General features: G+C 43.4%; 1 protein-coding gene across 2 annotated transcripts in view; it reads right to left on the bottom strand.

Moving 5' to 3' along the window:
- Positions 1-5,670: 5,670 nt before the first annotated feature.
- ADAMTSL3 (ADAMTS like 3) overlaps positions 5,671-16,625 on the bottom strand; it is a 357,638-nt gene continuing 346,683 nt past the window's right edge. Inside the window, exons 27-29 of one of the 2 annotated variants that reach the window (XM_021098873.2) lie at positions 15,323-15,423; positions 8,712-8,926; positions 5,671-7,775 (exon numbers count right to left, since the gene is read on the bottom strand). In XM_021098873.2, coding sequence (XP_020954532.1) covers positions 7,651-7,775; positions 8,712-8,926; positions 15,323-15,423 — 441 coding nt within the window. In that variant the 3' untranslated portion in view covers positions 5,671-7,650. Of the gene's footprint in view, positions 7,776-8,694; positions 8,927-15,322; positions 15,424-16,625 lie in introns of both variants that reach the window. The other variant, XM_021098874.2, reaches the window with a different exon arrangement.

Raw genomic sequence — 16,625 nt, forward strand, 5'->3', positions numbered from 1 at the left:
TCCTTGTTGTAGAAAATAACCACAGAGTTAGAAAGAAAGGCTTTGTAGTTTATAACAACTGCACAGACCACAAGCTGAGTAAGCCCTAATGTAAACCTGGACCTTGGGCGATTCGGCTATGTCAGTGTCCAGTCACCCATTGTAACACGTGGGTGTTAATGGTCAGGAAGCTGTGGTGGGTGCAGGGGCTACAGAGTAATGCTGTACTTTCCACTCAATTTTGTTGTGAACCTAAAACTGCTCTACCAAAAAAAAAAAAAAAATACTTTTAAAAACAAAGACTGCATGGCAGGGAGAAAGGAGGGGAGTGTTCACCAGGCAGAAGTTCAGGCTCCCATATTCCAGCTCCTTAATATACCAGATTTACAGACTTTGATACCAAACCAAACCATCTATGGCCCCTCTCTGATTATCACTGTGTGAGAGGAGCTTGCGAGTAAGAAGGGAGGAGGAGACCTGTGAACAGTCATCAGACCAGGGGAAGGTGAACCTGGTAATCCCAAATTAGTAAACCCCAAAAGGGATGTTTAAAAAGAGTGATGATGATATACTTTTGAAAGTGGCCCATCAAATATCCAGAAACTTACACTTTGCTAAGGCTTTAGCTCTTCTTCTCTCTCTACTCAATGCTGTTTTACACGGACATGCAGATTGTGATCCTACGTCAAGACATAGGACTTTCCCCAATATCTCCCCTCCCCAACCTCCCCTTCTATAAGGCACACAGTTGATAGCTGTTCTCTAGGGTGGCCTGGGCGATCTGTCCATCACCTCCAATATCCCCATCAATACCTCTTTATTTGTAGCCACTATAGAACTATGAAGGCTAACAAGGAAATGTGATGTTGGAGAAGCTGACTGCCAGCTAGCATTTGAAGATGGGAGTCTAAAAGAGGGGTAGGGATGCTCTCTTCTTCCACAGACAGACTAGCCTATGTGACCTCGTACAAATTACCTTCCCTGCCTCTGCCCTGTTTCTTCATCTAAATAGACTTCAAAGAATGTATTTTCTGAATATATAAAAAAACTTTTAGAACTCAACAATAGGAGTTCCCATTGTGGCTCGGTGGATTAAAAACCTGACTAGTATCTATGAGGATATGGGTTTGATCCCTGGCCTCACTCAGTGGGTCAAGGATCCAGCGTTGCCGCAAGTGGTGGGGTAGGTCACATATGTGGCTTGGATCCCGCATTGCTGTGACTGTGGTGTAGGCTGGCAGTTGCAGCTCCAATTCAACCCCTAGCCCCAGAACTTCCTTATGTCACAGGTGGAACCCTAAAAAGAAAATGAAAACAAAACAAAACACAAAAACTTAACAATAGAAGAAAAATGAGTAAAAGATCTAAACAGATACTTCACCAAAGGCTATACACGGAGAGTATGTTTGTTAAAGTTGCTGTAACAAATCCACAAAATGGGTGGCCTAACAAATGTATCATCTCAATGTTGTGGAGGCTAGAAGTCCAAGATCAAGGTGTCAGCAGAGTGGGTTCCTTTGAGGGCTGTTCTGTTCCTCTCCCCTGGCTTCTGGAGTTTTGCTGGCAACCTCTGGTGCTGCCTGGCTTGTAGCTCTCTGCCTTCGTCTTCACCTATGTGCATACATCTGTGTCCAAAGGCCTCCCCGTTATGAGAATACCAGTCATATTGATATTCATAGACATAGGACTTTCACCAACGTCACCTGCCCTAATGATCTCATCTTAACTTGATCATCAACAAAGACCCTATTTCCAAATAAGGTCATATACTAAAAGACAAAAAAGTAAATAAATAAACTGAAACTTTGGGAGTTCCTGTCAGGGCACAGTGGTTAACAAATAGAATGAGGAGCCATGAGGTTGTGGGTTCGATCCCTGGCCTTGCTCAGTGGGTTAAGGATCCGGCGTTGCCGTGAGCTGTGGTGTAGGTCACAGACACAGGTCAGATCCTGCATTGCTGTGGCTGTGGTGTAGGCCAGCGGCTACAGCTCCGATTAGACCCCTAGCCTGAGAACCTCCACATGCCGCAGGTTCGGTCCTAGAAAAGGCAAAAAGACAAATAAGTAAATAAACTAAAAAAAATAAGGTCATATACTTGGAGTTAGACATTTGGGCCTGGGAGGATGCAGTTCAACCCATAAGAGATGGCAGATAAGCATGTGAAAAGATACTCAATATCATTAGTCAACAGAGAAATTCAAATCACAACTACAATGATACCACTATATATTAGGATAGCGACATTACACACACACACACACACACACCTCACAGCATCATTAGTCAATAGGGAAGTTCTGACTAAAACTATAAGACACCACTACACACCTAACCGAATGGCTACAAAATACACAGACACAGACACACACACACACACACATACACACATGACAATGTCAAGTACTGACAAAGATTAGGAGCAACTGGAACATTTACCATTAGTAGAAGAGCCACTTTGGCAAAAAGTCCGACAGTTTCTTAAAAGCATACACATATCATATGACCCAGCAAATCCAATCCTAGGTTTTATCAAAGAGAAATAAAAGCTTAGTTTTACACAAATGCCTGTGTGTGAATGTGTGTGATGTTTATAGAATTGTATTCATAATCACCTCAAACTGGAAACAACCGAGGTGCCTTTTAATTGGAAAAATGATAAACATCTATTGTATATTCATACAAAGGCAATTCAAGGAAAAACTAATGATTCGCCCAATGTCATGCAAGAATATATCACATGTGTTTTGGTGAGTGAGAGAAGCTAGTCCTCAAAGGCCACATACTGTATGATCTCACACGAAATTAGGGAAAAAGTAAAATTATAGGGACAGAAAATAAATCAGTAATTGCCATGGGCAGGGAGTGGAGGAATGATTGACTACAGAGAAACAGAAGAAAGGAATTTGGGGGTGGTGACTGAACTGTTATGTAAGAACCCTGTGGGAGACAACTCTCCAAATTTGTCAAAACTATTAGAACTGTAAACCATCAGGTCCATTCTACTGCAAGTAAAATCGCAAAAGCCATCACCCAGGAGTGGGGAGGGCCCAAGAAGGAATGCAGACTGTGACTGATGGGTGTAACTGTATTGCAAGTGAGTTACATAGTTACACTGAAGACGGTGGGGAGGAAGGGATGGCCTTTCTGGAACTTTCTGGGACTCTGGAAGAGTGTTCTACCTGGACACTATAAAGCAATAGACCAAAAGAATGTTATACCAACTTTGCACCATAATTGGTAATTCTTTTTCCTTTCACAGAGACATGCATTAGCTACCCTGAAACTACTTCACGTGTATACAAAGGCCAAACCTAGAAAATATGTTGCAGGTAATGAGAGCCAGGCTTCTTCTTGTCAGAGAAAGTTTACAAGTAAGAAAAAGGTATAGACTATAACACTGACCCCATGGTGCTGGATTAGCATCCACGGTTTCAGTATGAATTCATAGATACAAAAAAAAAAAAACCTTCTATATGTATATGGGGGGGTTCATGTATATGCAATCAACATTTTAGCCTCCCAATGGCCAAAGCTAGAATGCTTTGAGCAAACAAAACAGTGATATTGGATTTCCATCTCTCTCTCTCTCTCTTAAATATATATCTCCTGGAGGCCATATGGGTATAAATAAGTGAAAAAATAAATAAATAAATGGGGAATAAGGGACAACTCTTCCTTTCCAAAGCATTCCAATTAATAAAAGTAGAAGGAATACAGAAAACAGAAGGTCAGAACATTTTCATCATCACTGTTGTAGGCACAGTCCATAGTGGATGCCAAAATTAAGGACACCTTTGAGGAGAAGCAGAGTATTGACATGGTCTTAAAGCATTGCCTCTAAAATAAATATTTATTAATTGCAAAGAGAGTAACAGTAACTTTACAGAGAAGACTTGGCAGAAACCACCTTAACCAAGGATCAAAGTAAATATTTCCAGTAATAGCACATATTGACATATTGTCCCCCTGACAGTATGGACTGAGAAGGGCAATGATGCATAATCTCATTCTAATCTTGAGAAAGCCCTAGATAACCCCCAACTGATAAAATCCCTAGCCAGTGTCAAGGTCAAAAGTGTCAAGGTGGAGCTCCTGTGGTGGCGCAGTGGTTAACGAATCCGACTAGGAACCATGAGGTTGCGGGTTGGGTCCCTGGCCTTGCTCAGTGGGTTAATGATCCGGCATTGCCGTGAGCTGTGGTGAAGGTTGCAGACACGGCTCGGATCCCGAGTTGCTGTGGCTCTGGCGTAGGCCGGCAGCTACAGCTCCGATTGGACCCCTAGCCTGGGAACCTCCATATGCCGTGGGAGCGGCCCAAGAAATAGCAAAAAGACAAATAAATAAATAAATAAATAAAAGTGTCAAGGTCATGAAAGACAAAAGAGACTAAGCAAGCATCCCAGATTGGAGGAGACTAACGAGGCAAAGCAACCAAATGCCATTCGGGATCCTCGATTAGAACCCAGGCAGGAATAAGGACGACAGTGGAAAAATGGTGAAATCCCGAAAGGTTGATATGCAAAAGATAGAGCATTTGGGAATTCATCACCCTGTACATGAGAGAGGACCCAAGCCTGACATTAGTGGTTAGATCGTACAATCTGGATTTTCCAGTGTCCTTGCATAGTGGCTAAAGACTACAACATATTTCAAACTGCCAAGAAAAATCGAGGAGATTTCCTAGAAAAATTCATCGGAGTTGGAAATAAAGTTGTAACGTTTCCACCCTGTGTTGAGAATGCTCTCTATACCTGGTAACCTATGAAGACCTTAGAGAAAGAGAGAGGGGGGGTGGGGGGGGAGAGAGGAAGAAGAAGGAGGAGGAGAAGGAGGAGAGGAGGGGGCAGGGGAGGAAGGTGAGAAAGAAGTTACACTGTTGAGATATTTGAGATGATCCTCTGCTTATCTCCTGTGCGGCTCAGCCTCAGGAGGTTAACATTTCACAAGTTACTGCAAAACGGCTGATTTTTGTCGCCATCAGGTGATCCTGGAAACTCCAAGGCCCGTGGCAAATGAAGGGGAATCTCAATTCCAAGAGCATGAATGACTCCTAAAGACTCACCGGTCAGCTCAAAATGCTATGCAGTTGACCCTCAAACAGAGTGGGGGTTGGAGCCCCGACCTTGCCCCCAGTGGAAAGTGTGCAGATAACTCGTTGGCCCTCCGTGTACTCGGTTCCTCTGTATCTGCAGTGCTGCATCCATGTGTTCAACTGACCTTGGATAGCATCGTAGCTACTAGTCAAAGAAACCTGTGTACGAGTGGACCCAGGTAGTTCTAACCCATCACCTGTATGAGAGTTTGAAGGTGTCGAAAGGGGTTACTCACCAACTGCTGCCAAAAAGTCTCTCGCTGCAGGTGTTGACATCTCAAATCCGTCCCTAAACTCCTGGCAACAGCCAAAAATGAAAGGGTATTAGTTCCTCCTGCTCTTACTTCTCCCAAATCCCACCCACCCGTGTCCACTTGGGACTTCTTTCCACTCCTTCCGCCCTTGACATTCTTTTAACTATGACTCACCGGAAGTCAGTGACTGGGATGAGGGAATTAGAGTGGATCTCTGTGTGCTCTGCTCTGAATCCTGTAACCCACACTCCAAAGGACAGCACAGGGCATTGAGCCCAGCAGGGTGGCAGCCCAGGTAATAACACCCAAGGCCACCAAAAGCAGAATGCAAAGAAGTCACCTGCATTTATGAGGATGCCACTGAATAATCAAAGTACATTTATTTCTGAATTACTAGTCAGGATCATGAAAGAGAAACATTAACTCTTGTGTGATAGAAACAGTAGTAAAATACAGTACACAGGGATGTCATTGGAACGCTAACAAGTCAAAAGATACACTAGCAAATGAAAAGCAGCCACTTTAAATACAAAGGTGAAGCAATTTAATAAGACATTTTGTTAACAAGAAAAATATATGTCCCATGTCTTTATTACATACTGTACAAAATAAAATATTGCACCTTTAAGTCATATAATAAATATATACAAAGAGTATTTTACAAATGATCTCTCCTTTCATTTAAAAACCTTCAGCAATCAAGTGTGATGGATGATTAATGACTCATGGGCTGGTGCGTCCTCATCACGCTCCCACATCCGTCCCAACCACCAACCCTCCACATACAGCAGTGCTCATCCCAGTGTCAGTGAGGCTGAAGTTAGAGTAAGCGAGCCGGTGCTCAGAATATGGCAGAGAGACCCAGCAAGCTTGTCCGCAGACAAATCCCAAAGCCAGAACGCCCTGTTCACTGACGAGAGGCCCCGGGGGGCTGGATCCAGCACACCTGCTTCAGGTGACTCTGCTGCCAGCAGGCTATAGGCAGCATGCGTACAGGTGGCTGAGACACAGGACAAAGAAGGATGACCATTTATTTGGGGTTGCATGCCATCCAAAGCCATACATGGTGGAAAGTGAGGAAAGAGCCCCCTAGCCCTATCAGCTTTAGAACTTACGATTTCAGGCGAGTCCTAAAATCCTTCCGCAGCCACATTCACTCCAAACTTAACCTCCACCCTGACACCACGGCCAACACCCCAGCATTGGCCCTTTCCAAACCCAAACCAACTCTGGTCCTCACCCTGATCCTTAAAGCCAACTCCAGCCTTCACCCCAACTTATCTTCCATCCTCACCTAACCCAATCCTAAATCTAAAATGAACCCTAAACTTCTTCACCAAATCCTAACTCTAACCCCTCGTCCCAACTGTCCCTTCCAGCCTAACCCTAATTTGCTTTGGGGTTACTGACAAAATCAGTTCAGATTAAAACAATGATTTACTATAAACAATTCTTTTCAACTCTCATGTTTCATAGTTAGATGACTTTCTTATAATTTCCCCAAAATAAAAATCCTTAGGAATACTATTTTATGCATAAATTAGGTCTAATAAGGCTTTGATTTTCTGTTTGTGTGCAAGAGAATAGTGCTTAGAAAAAAGTTTCATTCACAGCTCTTAAAAGAAAGCTTTGAATATACTTCAAAATCAGTAGAAAAGGTTTAACTTTCCCTCTCCTTTGATTTCCAAGATGCATCATTTGGTCACAGCGAGATTTCCGTAGTTGTGAAAATGGCAGCAACGTTTACTCTGCTTTTCTTCCATGGGTTCTCGAAGAGCAAGGCCAAGATGCCATTGCCCCAGAATCCCTGGATCAGCCAGGGTTCTGAGCCTGAACAAGGGAATTGTCTCTTTTAAATGCCATTAGCGCCAAATCTTAACAACTACTGGCCAGAGCTTCTAAAATGCAAATGCCTTATAAACCTGTTGAAACCCTAAAACTGAGAAGAGAGGCCATCCGTTGCTGTGTTTCCCAAGTCTTCAGGATGTCCCGCTCTAGATTAGAGGACAAATCACAGGAAGAGGCAGCTTGTGACCACGCACCGGTGATCTTGGTGACTTCCTGATGAGAAGCACACGGCGAGGTCCCACGTGCGGCGGCGTGCCTGCTGTGGCAGTTGGTGTTAGTCCTCGGGCAGATCATTGAAGAGAGTTGGAATTAAAAACTCGCCACGGGGAAATGGCAATATCAAATTTTATCAGTGTCGATCTGGTGTCGACCCCTGTTTGACTGTAGAGTCTAGAGTTTCTTAAAGAAAGACATGTCTTGGAGCCAGCTACATGGGGAAGAGAGCTTTTACATTTTTGTTTTATCTTCACAGCAGCATTACGAACCCCCAAAGTTTTGTCCTTCCTGACACGACTGGCAGCACCTTTGTTTGTAGAGGTCTAGTGAACACAAATGAAGATGCTTTACAAACGTACAGTAGTGAGTTGTGTCTGTGCAGTCTCCTGCAAAAAAAAAAAAAAAAAAAAAAAAATTCCATTTAACACACAGCTCTTTAAAGACCTAGTTAAAAAAAAAATTGATGTCATTAAAGGGAGTTCCTTTAATGGATCAGCAATTAATGAACCAGACTAGGATCCATGAGGACTAGGGTTTGATTCCTGGCCTTGCTTAGTGGGTCGGGGATCCTGCGTTGCCATGAGCTGTGGTGTAAGTCACAGACGTGGCTCAACTCCTGCATTGCTGTGGCTGTGGCGTAGGCTGGCAACTGCAGCTCTGATCCGACCCCTAGCCTGGGAACCTCCATATGCCACGGAGCGGCCCTAAAAAACAAAGCAAGCAGAAACTGAAGTCACAGGGTAAAATAAAGAAACTAGGCTTGGGCTTGGGTTAGGGCCACTGATTTGCATGGGTGTCAGAACTGCCCTAGACTTACCTCTTAGCTTGGCCAAGAGGCTTCTCACTGCCCTCTGGGGACCCCAGGGCCCCTCAGGCCACCTGCTCCCCCAGTGCCTGCAGCAGCCACTGCTTAGCTTTCAGAGATGCATGGAGCCCTGAGAACACTTCTCAAAGCTTTGGACCTGCTCCCTAGAAAAATACGTATCTGACTGCATTTCACATATAACTTCAGGTCATTTGCACACTTGTCCAATCTCCTCCATGGAGGAATGAATCACCCTCTTGGCAGAGGAGACTTCAGGCAAAAAGGAGTCTGCTGGAGAAGCTAGCAGGGCTTATTAGAAGGTCCTGACCACCCTACTAAGGCAACTGTTTTTTTCTCCAAAGGACCCCCAGTTGCACCCATATCAAAGCAGCCAGTCTCCTTATGTCCCAAGGCCCCCCACCCATTCAGCGTGGCCCGAGCAGACATGACCCTGACAAGGAGGTCTTGTTTGGACCAGGCTTCGGGGGTGGTTGTGATACCTGAGACGGGTACGTACTATCACAGGAAGGCCCCAGGCAGTGCCGCCAGGAAGTGGGTTTCCTTCTGGACACACAGCGTCTCTCAGCCACTGGTTTGCAGCTCCTGGTGTGGACACAGTCGACTTTCCGAGACTGGAAGCCCCGGCCGCAGGCCGCCGTGCAGGGCCTCCAGGGGCCTGTGTACCAACATGTGTCACAAGCCTCCGATGAGCAGTTCCTCTTCAAGCTGGGTCTGAAGTGAAAACACACACACACACACACACAAACTGGAAAATGGGAGTATCGTGTTCCTTCTCGCTGGGATCAAGCCTTTTACCATACTCTATTTTCAAAATACATTAGCAGTCTGACATAGGACCTTATTCAATGGGAAGCTGATCTGCACTGCTCCTGGCTAAGCGAAGTGGTGGAGGAATCACGATGTTAAGAAAGGCAAGCAGGAGTTCCCGCTGTGGCTGACGAGCATCCCTGAGGAGACAGGTTTGATCCCTGGCCTCATGCAGTGGATTAAGGAGCTGGCGTTGCCATGAGCTGTGGTGTAGGTCCCAGATGCAGCGTGGCTCCCGAGTTACTGTGGCTGTGGTCTAGACCAGCAGCTATAGCCCCGATTCAACCCCTAGCCTGGGAACCTCCTTATGCTGTAGGTGCAGCCCTAAAATAAAATAAAATAAAATAAAATAAAATAAAATAAAATAAAATAAAATAAATAAAATAAAATAAATAAAATAAAATAAAGAAAGGCAAGCAAGCCAGGTGTTTCCACATGCCTCCAATACCAAGTCTAGGCACACACCTCTGAAGATACGCTTTCCTGGTGCGCTAGAGCAGGTGGCTTAGGCAAGGGAGGAGAAGAATGACGCACTTGTTAGCAAACTTTTAAGTTCTGTGTGTATAAGCCCTCCAAACACATTCTGGTCCGACTATAAATCTGCCTGTGAGCAACCTTTGCCCACTATGCGAAGTTCTCTGTTTTTACATTCAGGTCAGACTATGACTCATAGTCGGAGCTAACAAAGACCTTTTGGGAAGAGGGAGTTATCGCTGGCTGCCTTACCTTTTAAAACAGAACAGAAAGTTAACATCCTCTGTTTTGTCGTTGTCAGAAAGGCTCCACTGTTTGTGTATATTTATTGGACAGCCATGTGCCAGAGAATTTTTCAAATATTTTACATAGATGGTCTCATTTAATCCTCATAACTACCCTGTACCATAGGGACTTAATTGTTTTTTTGAGGTAGAGTGGATTTACACTATTCTATTAGTTTCAGGTATACACCATAATGATTCAATATTTTTATAGATCACAGTCCATTTAAGGTTATTATAAAATGTTGCCTATATTCCTTGTGCTGTACCTTATATCCTTGTTACTTATTTTATATCTTTTAGTTGACACCTCTTTATATCCTCCCCCATCCTTCCCCTCCCCAACTTCTTTCCCCACCAACCACTAGTTTGTTTTCTGTATCTATAAATCTGTTTCTGTGTCATATTCATTTTGTCTTTTAAATTCCACATATAACTGAAAACATACAGTATTTGTCTTTCTTTGTCTGACTCACTTCACGAAGTATTATACACTCTGGGTCTATCCATGTTGTTGCAAGTGGCAAAACTGCACTTTTTAGGGCGAATATTCACTTGTGCAGATTTGTCACATCTTCTTTACTCATTCATCTGTTGATGGCCACTTAGGATGCTTCCCTATCTTAGCTATTGCATATAATGCTGCTATGAACATTGGGATGCATGTACCTTTCCGAACTAGTTTGTTCAGATATACATCTAGGAGTAGAATGGCTGAATCATATGGCAGTTCTATTTTCAAATTTTGAGGACTCTCCATACTATTTTGCACAGTGGCTGCACCAATTTACACTCCTGCCAATAGTGTACAAGGGTTTGCTTTTCTCCACAGCCTTATCAAGATTTATTACTTGTTGTCTTTTTGACAAGAGACATTCCAACAGATGTGAGGTGACATCTCTGAGGTTTTGACTTGCATTTTCCTGATGTCCAGGATCTTTTCACATGACTGCCCTCTGACTTCTGAAAATTTACCCTGGAGGTTGAACCGCCTTAGCAGGCCCACTCTGGGGTATGTGCCCTTGTTCTCTAGGTCAGGACTTCTGGAAGATGCATTTATAGTACACGAGAATGTCTCTTTACCCTCAAGATGACTGGAAGAGAGCCCTAACCTGAGCTACTTCAGTCATTGTCTTTCTCCCAGGAATTTGGAAGTTGCTGGAACATGACATATCAACCTGAAGGCTGGAATAGTGGTGGCCACACTCTGCCACACAAGCCAAAGAAGAATAAAAAAAATAAATTCAGAAAGAACATAGAATGTAGCAGAGATAGAGCTGCAAAGAGAAAAGGAGAAATAATCCCCATGACTTCTCATTTCTTGGTTATCCTCTTTCCTGAGGTCTCACGGTATTCTCCCTTTGGATTCTTGAGACATCCTGACATTTTGACATTTAATAAGTCTTCTTATTAGGGTACATAATCTAAAGAGTGTTGAAACACCACTGGAAATGTAATAAGACAGAGAAAATTGTGATCACCTGAACTTCCCTAAGAGTATTACAAACAGTTGGAAGCAATACTTTGATTAACCAGTAGGGGGAGACTCCATCAAAGGGTTTACTTAAGCAATAGTGTTGCACCAAACTGCTCATGAGATTTATCAGAGAAAGAGGGATATGAATGTTCTCCTAACTGTAGGGGTTTTGTTGTTGTTGTTGTTGTTTCCCCCAGTGGGTATGAATCTTATGGGCCAAAATTTGAGTTCAACAGGGAAGAGACTGAGTCATCCCCTATGCAGAGATCAGCTTTTCTACTGAAAAAAGCTGAATATTCAAAGAATAGTCATAGCATACACTTTGAAATATACCAAATTGTTGTATGCAAAAGTTGTGGTCTTATCTTAATAAGAAATCACCCATCCTCTTTGTATAAATCATTCCAAGTTGAGCTTTGTAGTTTCCAGCCCAAAGGACCTCAATTAATATAGCTACATTTCTGCTTTGATAGAAGACAGGGCCGGTGAGATGTCAGAAAAAACTACTTAGTTTCCTACATATAAAAGATGGGAGGAGCACAGGGACTAAGACCAAGACAGACGCTGAAGTCCAAGAGGCTGGTCTTTCTCTTCCCAGGAAGAGAAGGCAAGGTTGGTCCAGGAGAGAGCATCTCTTCCTTCTGGCTAGGGACAAGACTGGGAATGGGGATGCTGAGCTAGGGGGACACCACCTGGGTACCAACACTGGGCACACAATTGGGGCTCATGTATTTTTCTCTGCAAAACATAAAAGCAGAAGTGGCAGCAGAAATCATAAAGAAACCCTGTTTCTACTAGTCTTTCTCAGTTCCTTGTTCCTATTCAGTCCAGCTCTGTTCCTACCTCAAATAACCATATTCATCATCAGCCAGATGGAACTACTGATTCTGCAGGGCAGTGGATTCCAAGGCTGGCTCATTATCAGAAGTATGTGGGCAGCTTTAAAAAGACGTAGTTTGCCAGGTTCCCTCCCAAAGATGGGGATTCATTAAGGTGGAGTTGAAGCCAAAGAATCTTTATTGTAAAGAAACTTCCCAGGTAATTCTGGCTGAGGTTAGGAATTACTGCTTTGGAGAACAAATGCTCTGGATTCTCAAGCATTTCCTTAGGCCCCATGTTGTTCTCTTGCCATAATGCAGGATAACTCTACCCTGATAATTCTCACTCCCTCTGTAACTTTTTTTCCAATGGAAGCCACATCTCCCAGACTCTTCCTGGAGCCAAGAGAAAAGGCTAGTAGTTAGCCTGCTTCCCACTCATCCATTACCTATGGCCACTAATAATGTTACCCTCTACAAAACACCCTCTAATATTTATTGAGGCCCTACTCTGGCAAATGCGGGTCTCCAGCCTGCCCATTGCTCCCTCTCCATGTGTTATAAAATGAGATCTAAAGCTTCACCTACCTTCATCAAGCCCACAGGAAGCATGCCCAGTCAGCAGAAGAGTCTATTGGGGGCGGGGGGGGGGGAACGAGGCCAGAAAACTGCAAAAGAAGCCCACAGTAGCTCTCAAAACTAACTCAGTCCTTCATCCATAGAGCAACAGATAATCTGGAGGAAACTAACAGCAGGAAAGAGAAGCACCAGGATAAAAGCTGAACAGCCAACCCTGGAGGAAGCAGAAATAATAGAGAAAGTGAAAGGCAACTTGACTCTTTTTTTCCCCCTCCGGGTCTAGGAATTTTTCTTCTATTACTTCTTTTAAAAATGTTTATTGTTTCAGTTCATTTCCATATCACTTTATCTAAAGCCCCACTTAATTGGATAGTAGACCTGCTGATCCATCCTCCCATGCCTTTTGTCTTCTTGTTCTTGATACTTTGGGTTGGAAATTGCAAGACTGAAAGAAGGACAGTGTGGCTGGAACACAAAGAGTGAGAGAGAGTGAGGTCTTGGATGAGACTGTGAAGGAGGTGGGACTTGACTTTGCAACATTTTATAGGCCACATTGTGGATTTTGGTCAAACTTTCCCCTAAGAGCCTAGAGTGATGTTAATCCAGCAAGGAGCTGGGGGGTGATGGTATAAAGCAGATTTGCATTTTAGAAATGATTACTCTGGCGCAGTATGGAGACTGGGTTGGAAAGAGGAAAGGATGGATAAAGGAAGAAGAGCTGGATGGCTTGGCCAAGGGTGATGGTGGTAAAGATGGGAAAAGGGGGATTGGTTAGAGAAGAATACTAAGAAGAACACCACCACCACCACCCCCTAAAAAAAGAGAGAGAGCGTACCATAAAAGGTAACTAGAAAAGTACAAACTACAATAAATTAACTTTCATTCATCAGATTGGCAAAGTTTTTGAAAGACTGAAAACCTATATAATGGTGATGAAAATATATACTGTTGGTATAAACATTTTGATGGTAATTTAGTAGCCTCCAAATGAGCATGCCTGTCAATTCAATTCCATATCTAAAATTTATCCCATAAGAATCTTACCCTTTGCTCCTAAAGATATATGTTCTAGGATGTTTACTGCAGCATTTATTTGTAAGAGCAAAGCACTGGAAACAATAAAATGTCCATCAACAATGGAATGAGGTAATATTAAACAAGAACAATTCAAAAGAAGAAACTGACTCCTACGTACTCAGGTTGGGGCAGGGAGAAGCTATAATGTATTGATAAGTAGAAAAAAAATTTTCAGGAAAATATGTCTGGTGTGTTATAAGAAAAGCTCAATCCATGTATGTGTTTGTATTGCAAATGTATCTTTGAGAGTGCAAAGTAAAACATCTGGGATGATACGTATCAATCTGTGTGTGGGCTCTATCTTCTAGGCAAAGTTGGAAACTACGTTGTCTATTGAGAATAACAGCAGCTGTTTTAAACATTTTCCATTCAAGGAGAATTGGTTCTGGCTTGAATTGTGTTGGGAATAGGAAATACAGCTGACACGACACTGCCAAACCTTCCTGAAGACTCACAATGGAAACTGAGCCAATTGTTAGCATCATCTCATTCTCTCCAGCAAGACTTAGGATGTGGAGGAGGAAGGAAAAGCCACACATGGAGCATTTTCTAGGACCCAGGCTGCTTAGGTGCTTCACATTTAGCCAGCTCATCAAAACTTCCCCATCAAAATTTCATATGGGCGGTAATACCCCGTTCTGCAGACTAGGAGGTTGGGTAGTTCAAGGTTACACAAAAAGAGGGAGGCAGAACTCGAGGTTTCCCAGTAGTGTGCCCTCTTTGCTCTCTTCTCACTTCCTCTAAGGCTGGGGCACCTTTCTCTGGGATGGCAAAGTCCCCAGACAGAAGGGGTCTGGGTCTCTGGGTGATCTCAGGGAACAAAGCTCCTTTACCCCTAAACCATCAACCAGGTCAAACTCTGACATAAGAGAAAACAACTGTTTTCCTGTGTAAGCCCTTTCAGAAATAAAAGTTTCCTTTATTCTCTGCTAAACCACTGTGCCACTATCCCAACCAACCAGTTTCTAAACAGAGGAACAAAGTAGTGAGAACACTAAAAGATTTAATCTGTAATCCTCAAGGAGGTATCATTTGGTTTCACCAACTTTGTATATAAAGGAAAAAAAAATCTGTCTATTCTCAATGCTACTTTTTTTTTCTCTTCGGGGTGTCTCTATATGTTTAATACCCAAATAATTTGTAATTATTACATAGTAATTAATGCATCAGTATGACATAGACTATTGAGAGTGGCACTATAAGAAGTCATAATTGGAGTTCCTGTCATGGCTCAGCAGAAATGAATCTTACTAGCATCCATGAGGACACAGGTTTGATCCCTGGCCTCGCTCAGTGGGTTAAGGATCCAATATTGACATAAGCTGTGGTGTAGGTCACAGACACAGCTTGGATCCTGAGTTGCTGTGGCTGTGGTGGAGGCCGGCAGCTGCAGTTCTGATTCAACCCTTAGCCTGGGAACCTCCATATGCTGAGGGTGCAGCCCTAAAAATACAAAAAAAAAAAAAAAAGTCATAATCTAGTAGGACTTGTCCATGTTGAGAGCTGCTATACAGGAGCAATGACTCCATTTTGGGGGGTCATCCCCACTGACCGAGGTGGGCTGGGTGCTGCCCTAGGGTGGGGTCGGTACCTCCTTCTGTCATCGCAGTCAGAGTCAGAACTGTTGTGAAGTTGACAAATCACATGAGGCTGCTGCATCCTCACAGCATGACCCAGGCAACGTCCAGGACACTGGAACAAAAGCACAACACAGTTTAAACAACTTCATGAGCTCAAAACCATGTGCTGTGGCGGGATCACCCAAGACTAGTTGTGGGGGGATCTGCTCTCCCGAGGCAAATCAGGGAGGATGGAAGCCTGGCCCTGGGGACCAGACAGCCCCCTCAGAACCAGCAAGATACCTGGTGTCCTTTCCTCCTTCTCCCCAGGAACTTGGACCATCTCTGAGGAGGGGGAAGAACAGGGCTGACTGTAAGCCATCAGGCTTAGGTTCAGAAAGGACCATGCTTAAAATCAAGCCACAGTCAAGTCTGGGTTTTCCTGCTCTGAGCAGAACTGGAAGCTTGTGTGTTGGGGTGAGTTCAATTACAGAAAAAAAATTTTGACATGTAGTTCTTTAATTTTTATGTACTCATAATGGGAAGTTCCCATTATGGCATAGCAGTAATGAACCGGACTAGTATCCAGGAGGATGTGGATTGGATCCTCAGTCTCGCTCAGTGGGTTAAGGATCTGACGTTGTCGTGAGCTGTGGTGTAGGTCGCAGATGCAGCTCTGATCTGGTGTGACTGTGGCTGTGGTGTAGGTGGCAGCTGCAGCTCTGATTCGACCCCCTAGCCTGGAAACTTCCATATGCCGTGGGTGTGGCCCTAAAAAGAAAAAAATAAGGCATGTATTTGTAACACCTACCAATTTTCCCTTGTAATTCGTTTTATGCTTGAAAGAGTATTTCCCACCATGATAATTCTATTTCAGTTCAATTACTTTCATATCAAGCAGTTCAATCACTCAGAATTTATTTTGGTGGATGCTATGAGTTTGGGTTCTAATTTCACCTATTTTTCTTCCATTAGTTAACCAATTTCCCTCAGACAATTTTTTTTTCCTAACAATGTTATTGATATATAATTCACATACCCTACGAGTCACTGTTTTATATACAATTTAATGGCTTTTAGAATTGGGCAACCATCACCCCAAACAAGTTTAGAAATTGTCACCATCCCCAAAGAAACCCTTTTGCCAGTTACTCCCAGTTCCTGCCACTGCTTTTCCCCCAGGTCCAGGCAACCGTTAATCTACCTTCGTCCCTAGAGATTTGCTTATTGTAGACACTGCAAATACATGGAATCATGCAATATGTGGTCTGTTGTATCTGTCTTCCATCACTTATCATAATATATTTAAGTTTCATCCACACTGTCATACATATT

The sequence above is a fragment of the Sus scrofa genome, chromosome 7, assembly GCF_054392235.1.
Source record: "Sus scrofa isolate SSC_HxYL_T2T_F1_AM1 chromosome 7, Sscrofa_HxYL_maternal_Yorkshire_Landrace_v2.0, whole genome shotgun sequence".
Lineage (NCBI taxonomy): Eukaryota > Metazoa > Chordata > Mammalia > Artiodactyla > Suidae > Sus > Sus scrofa.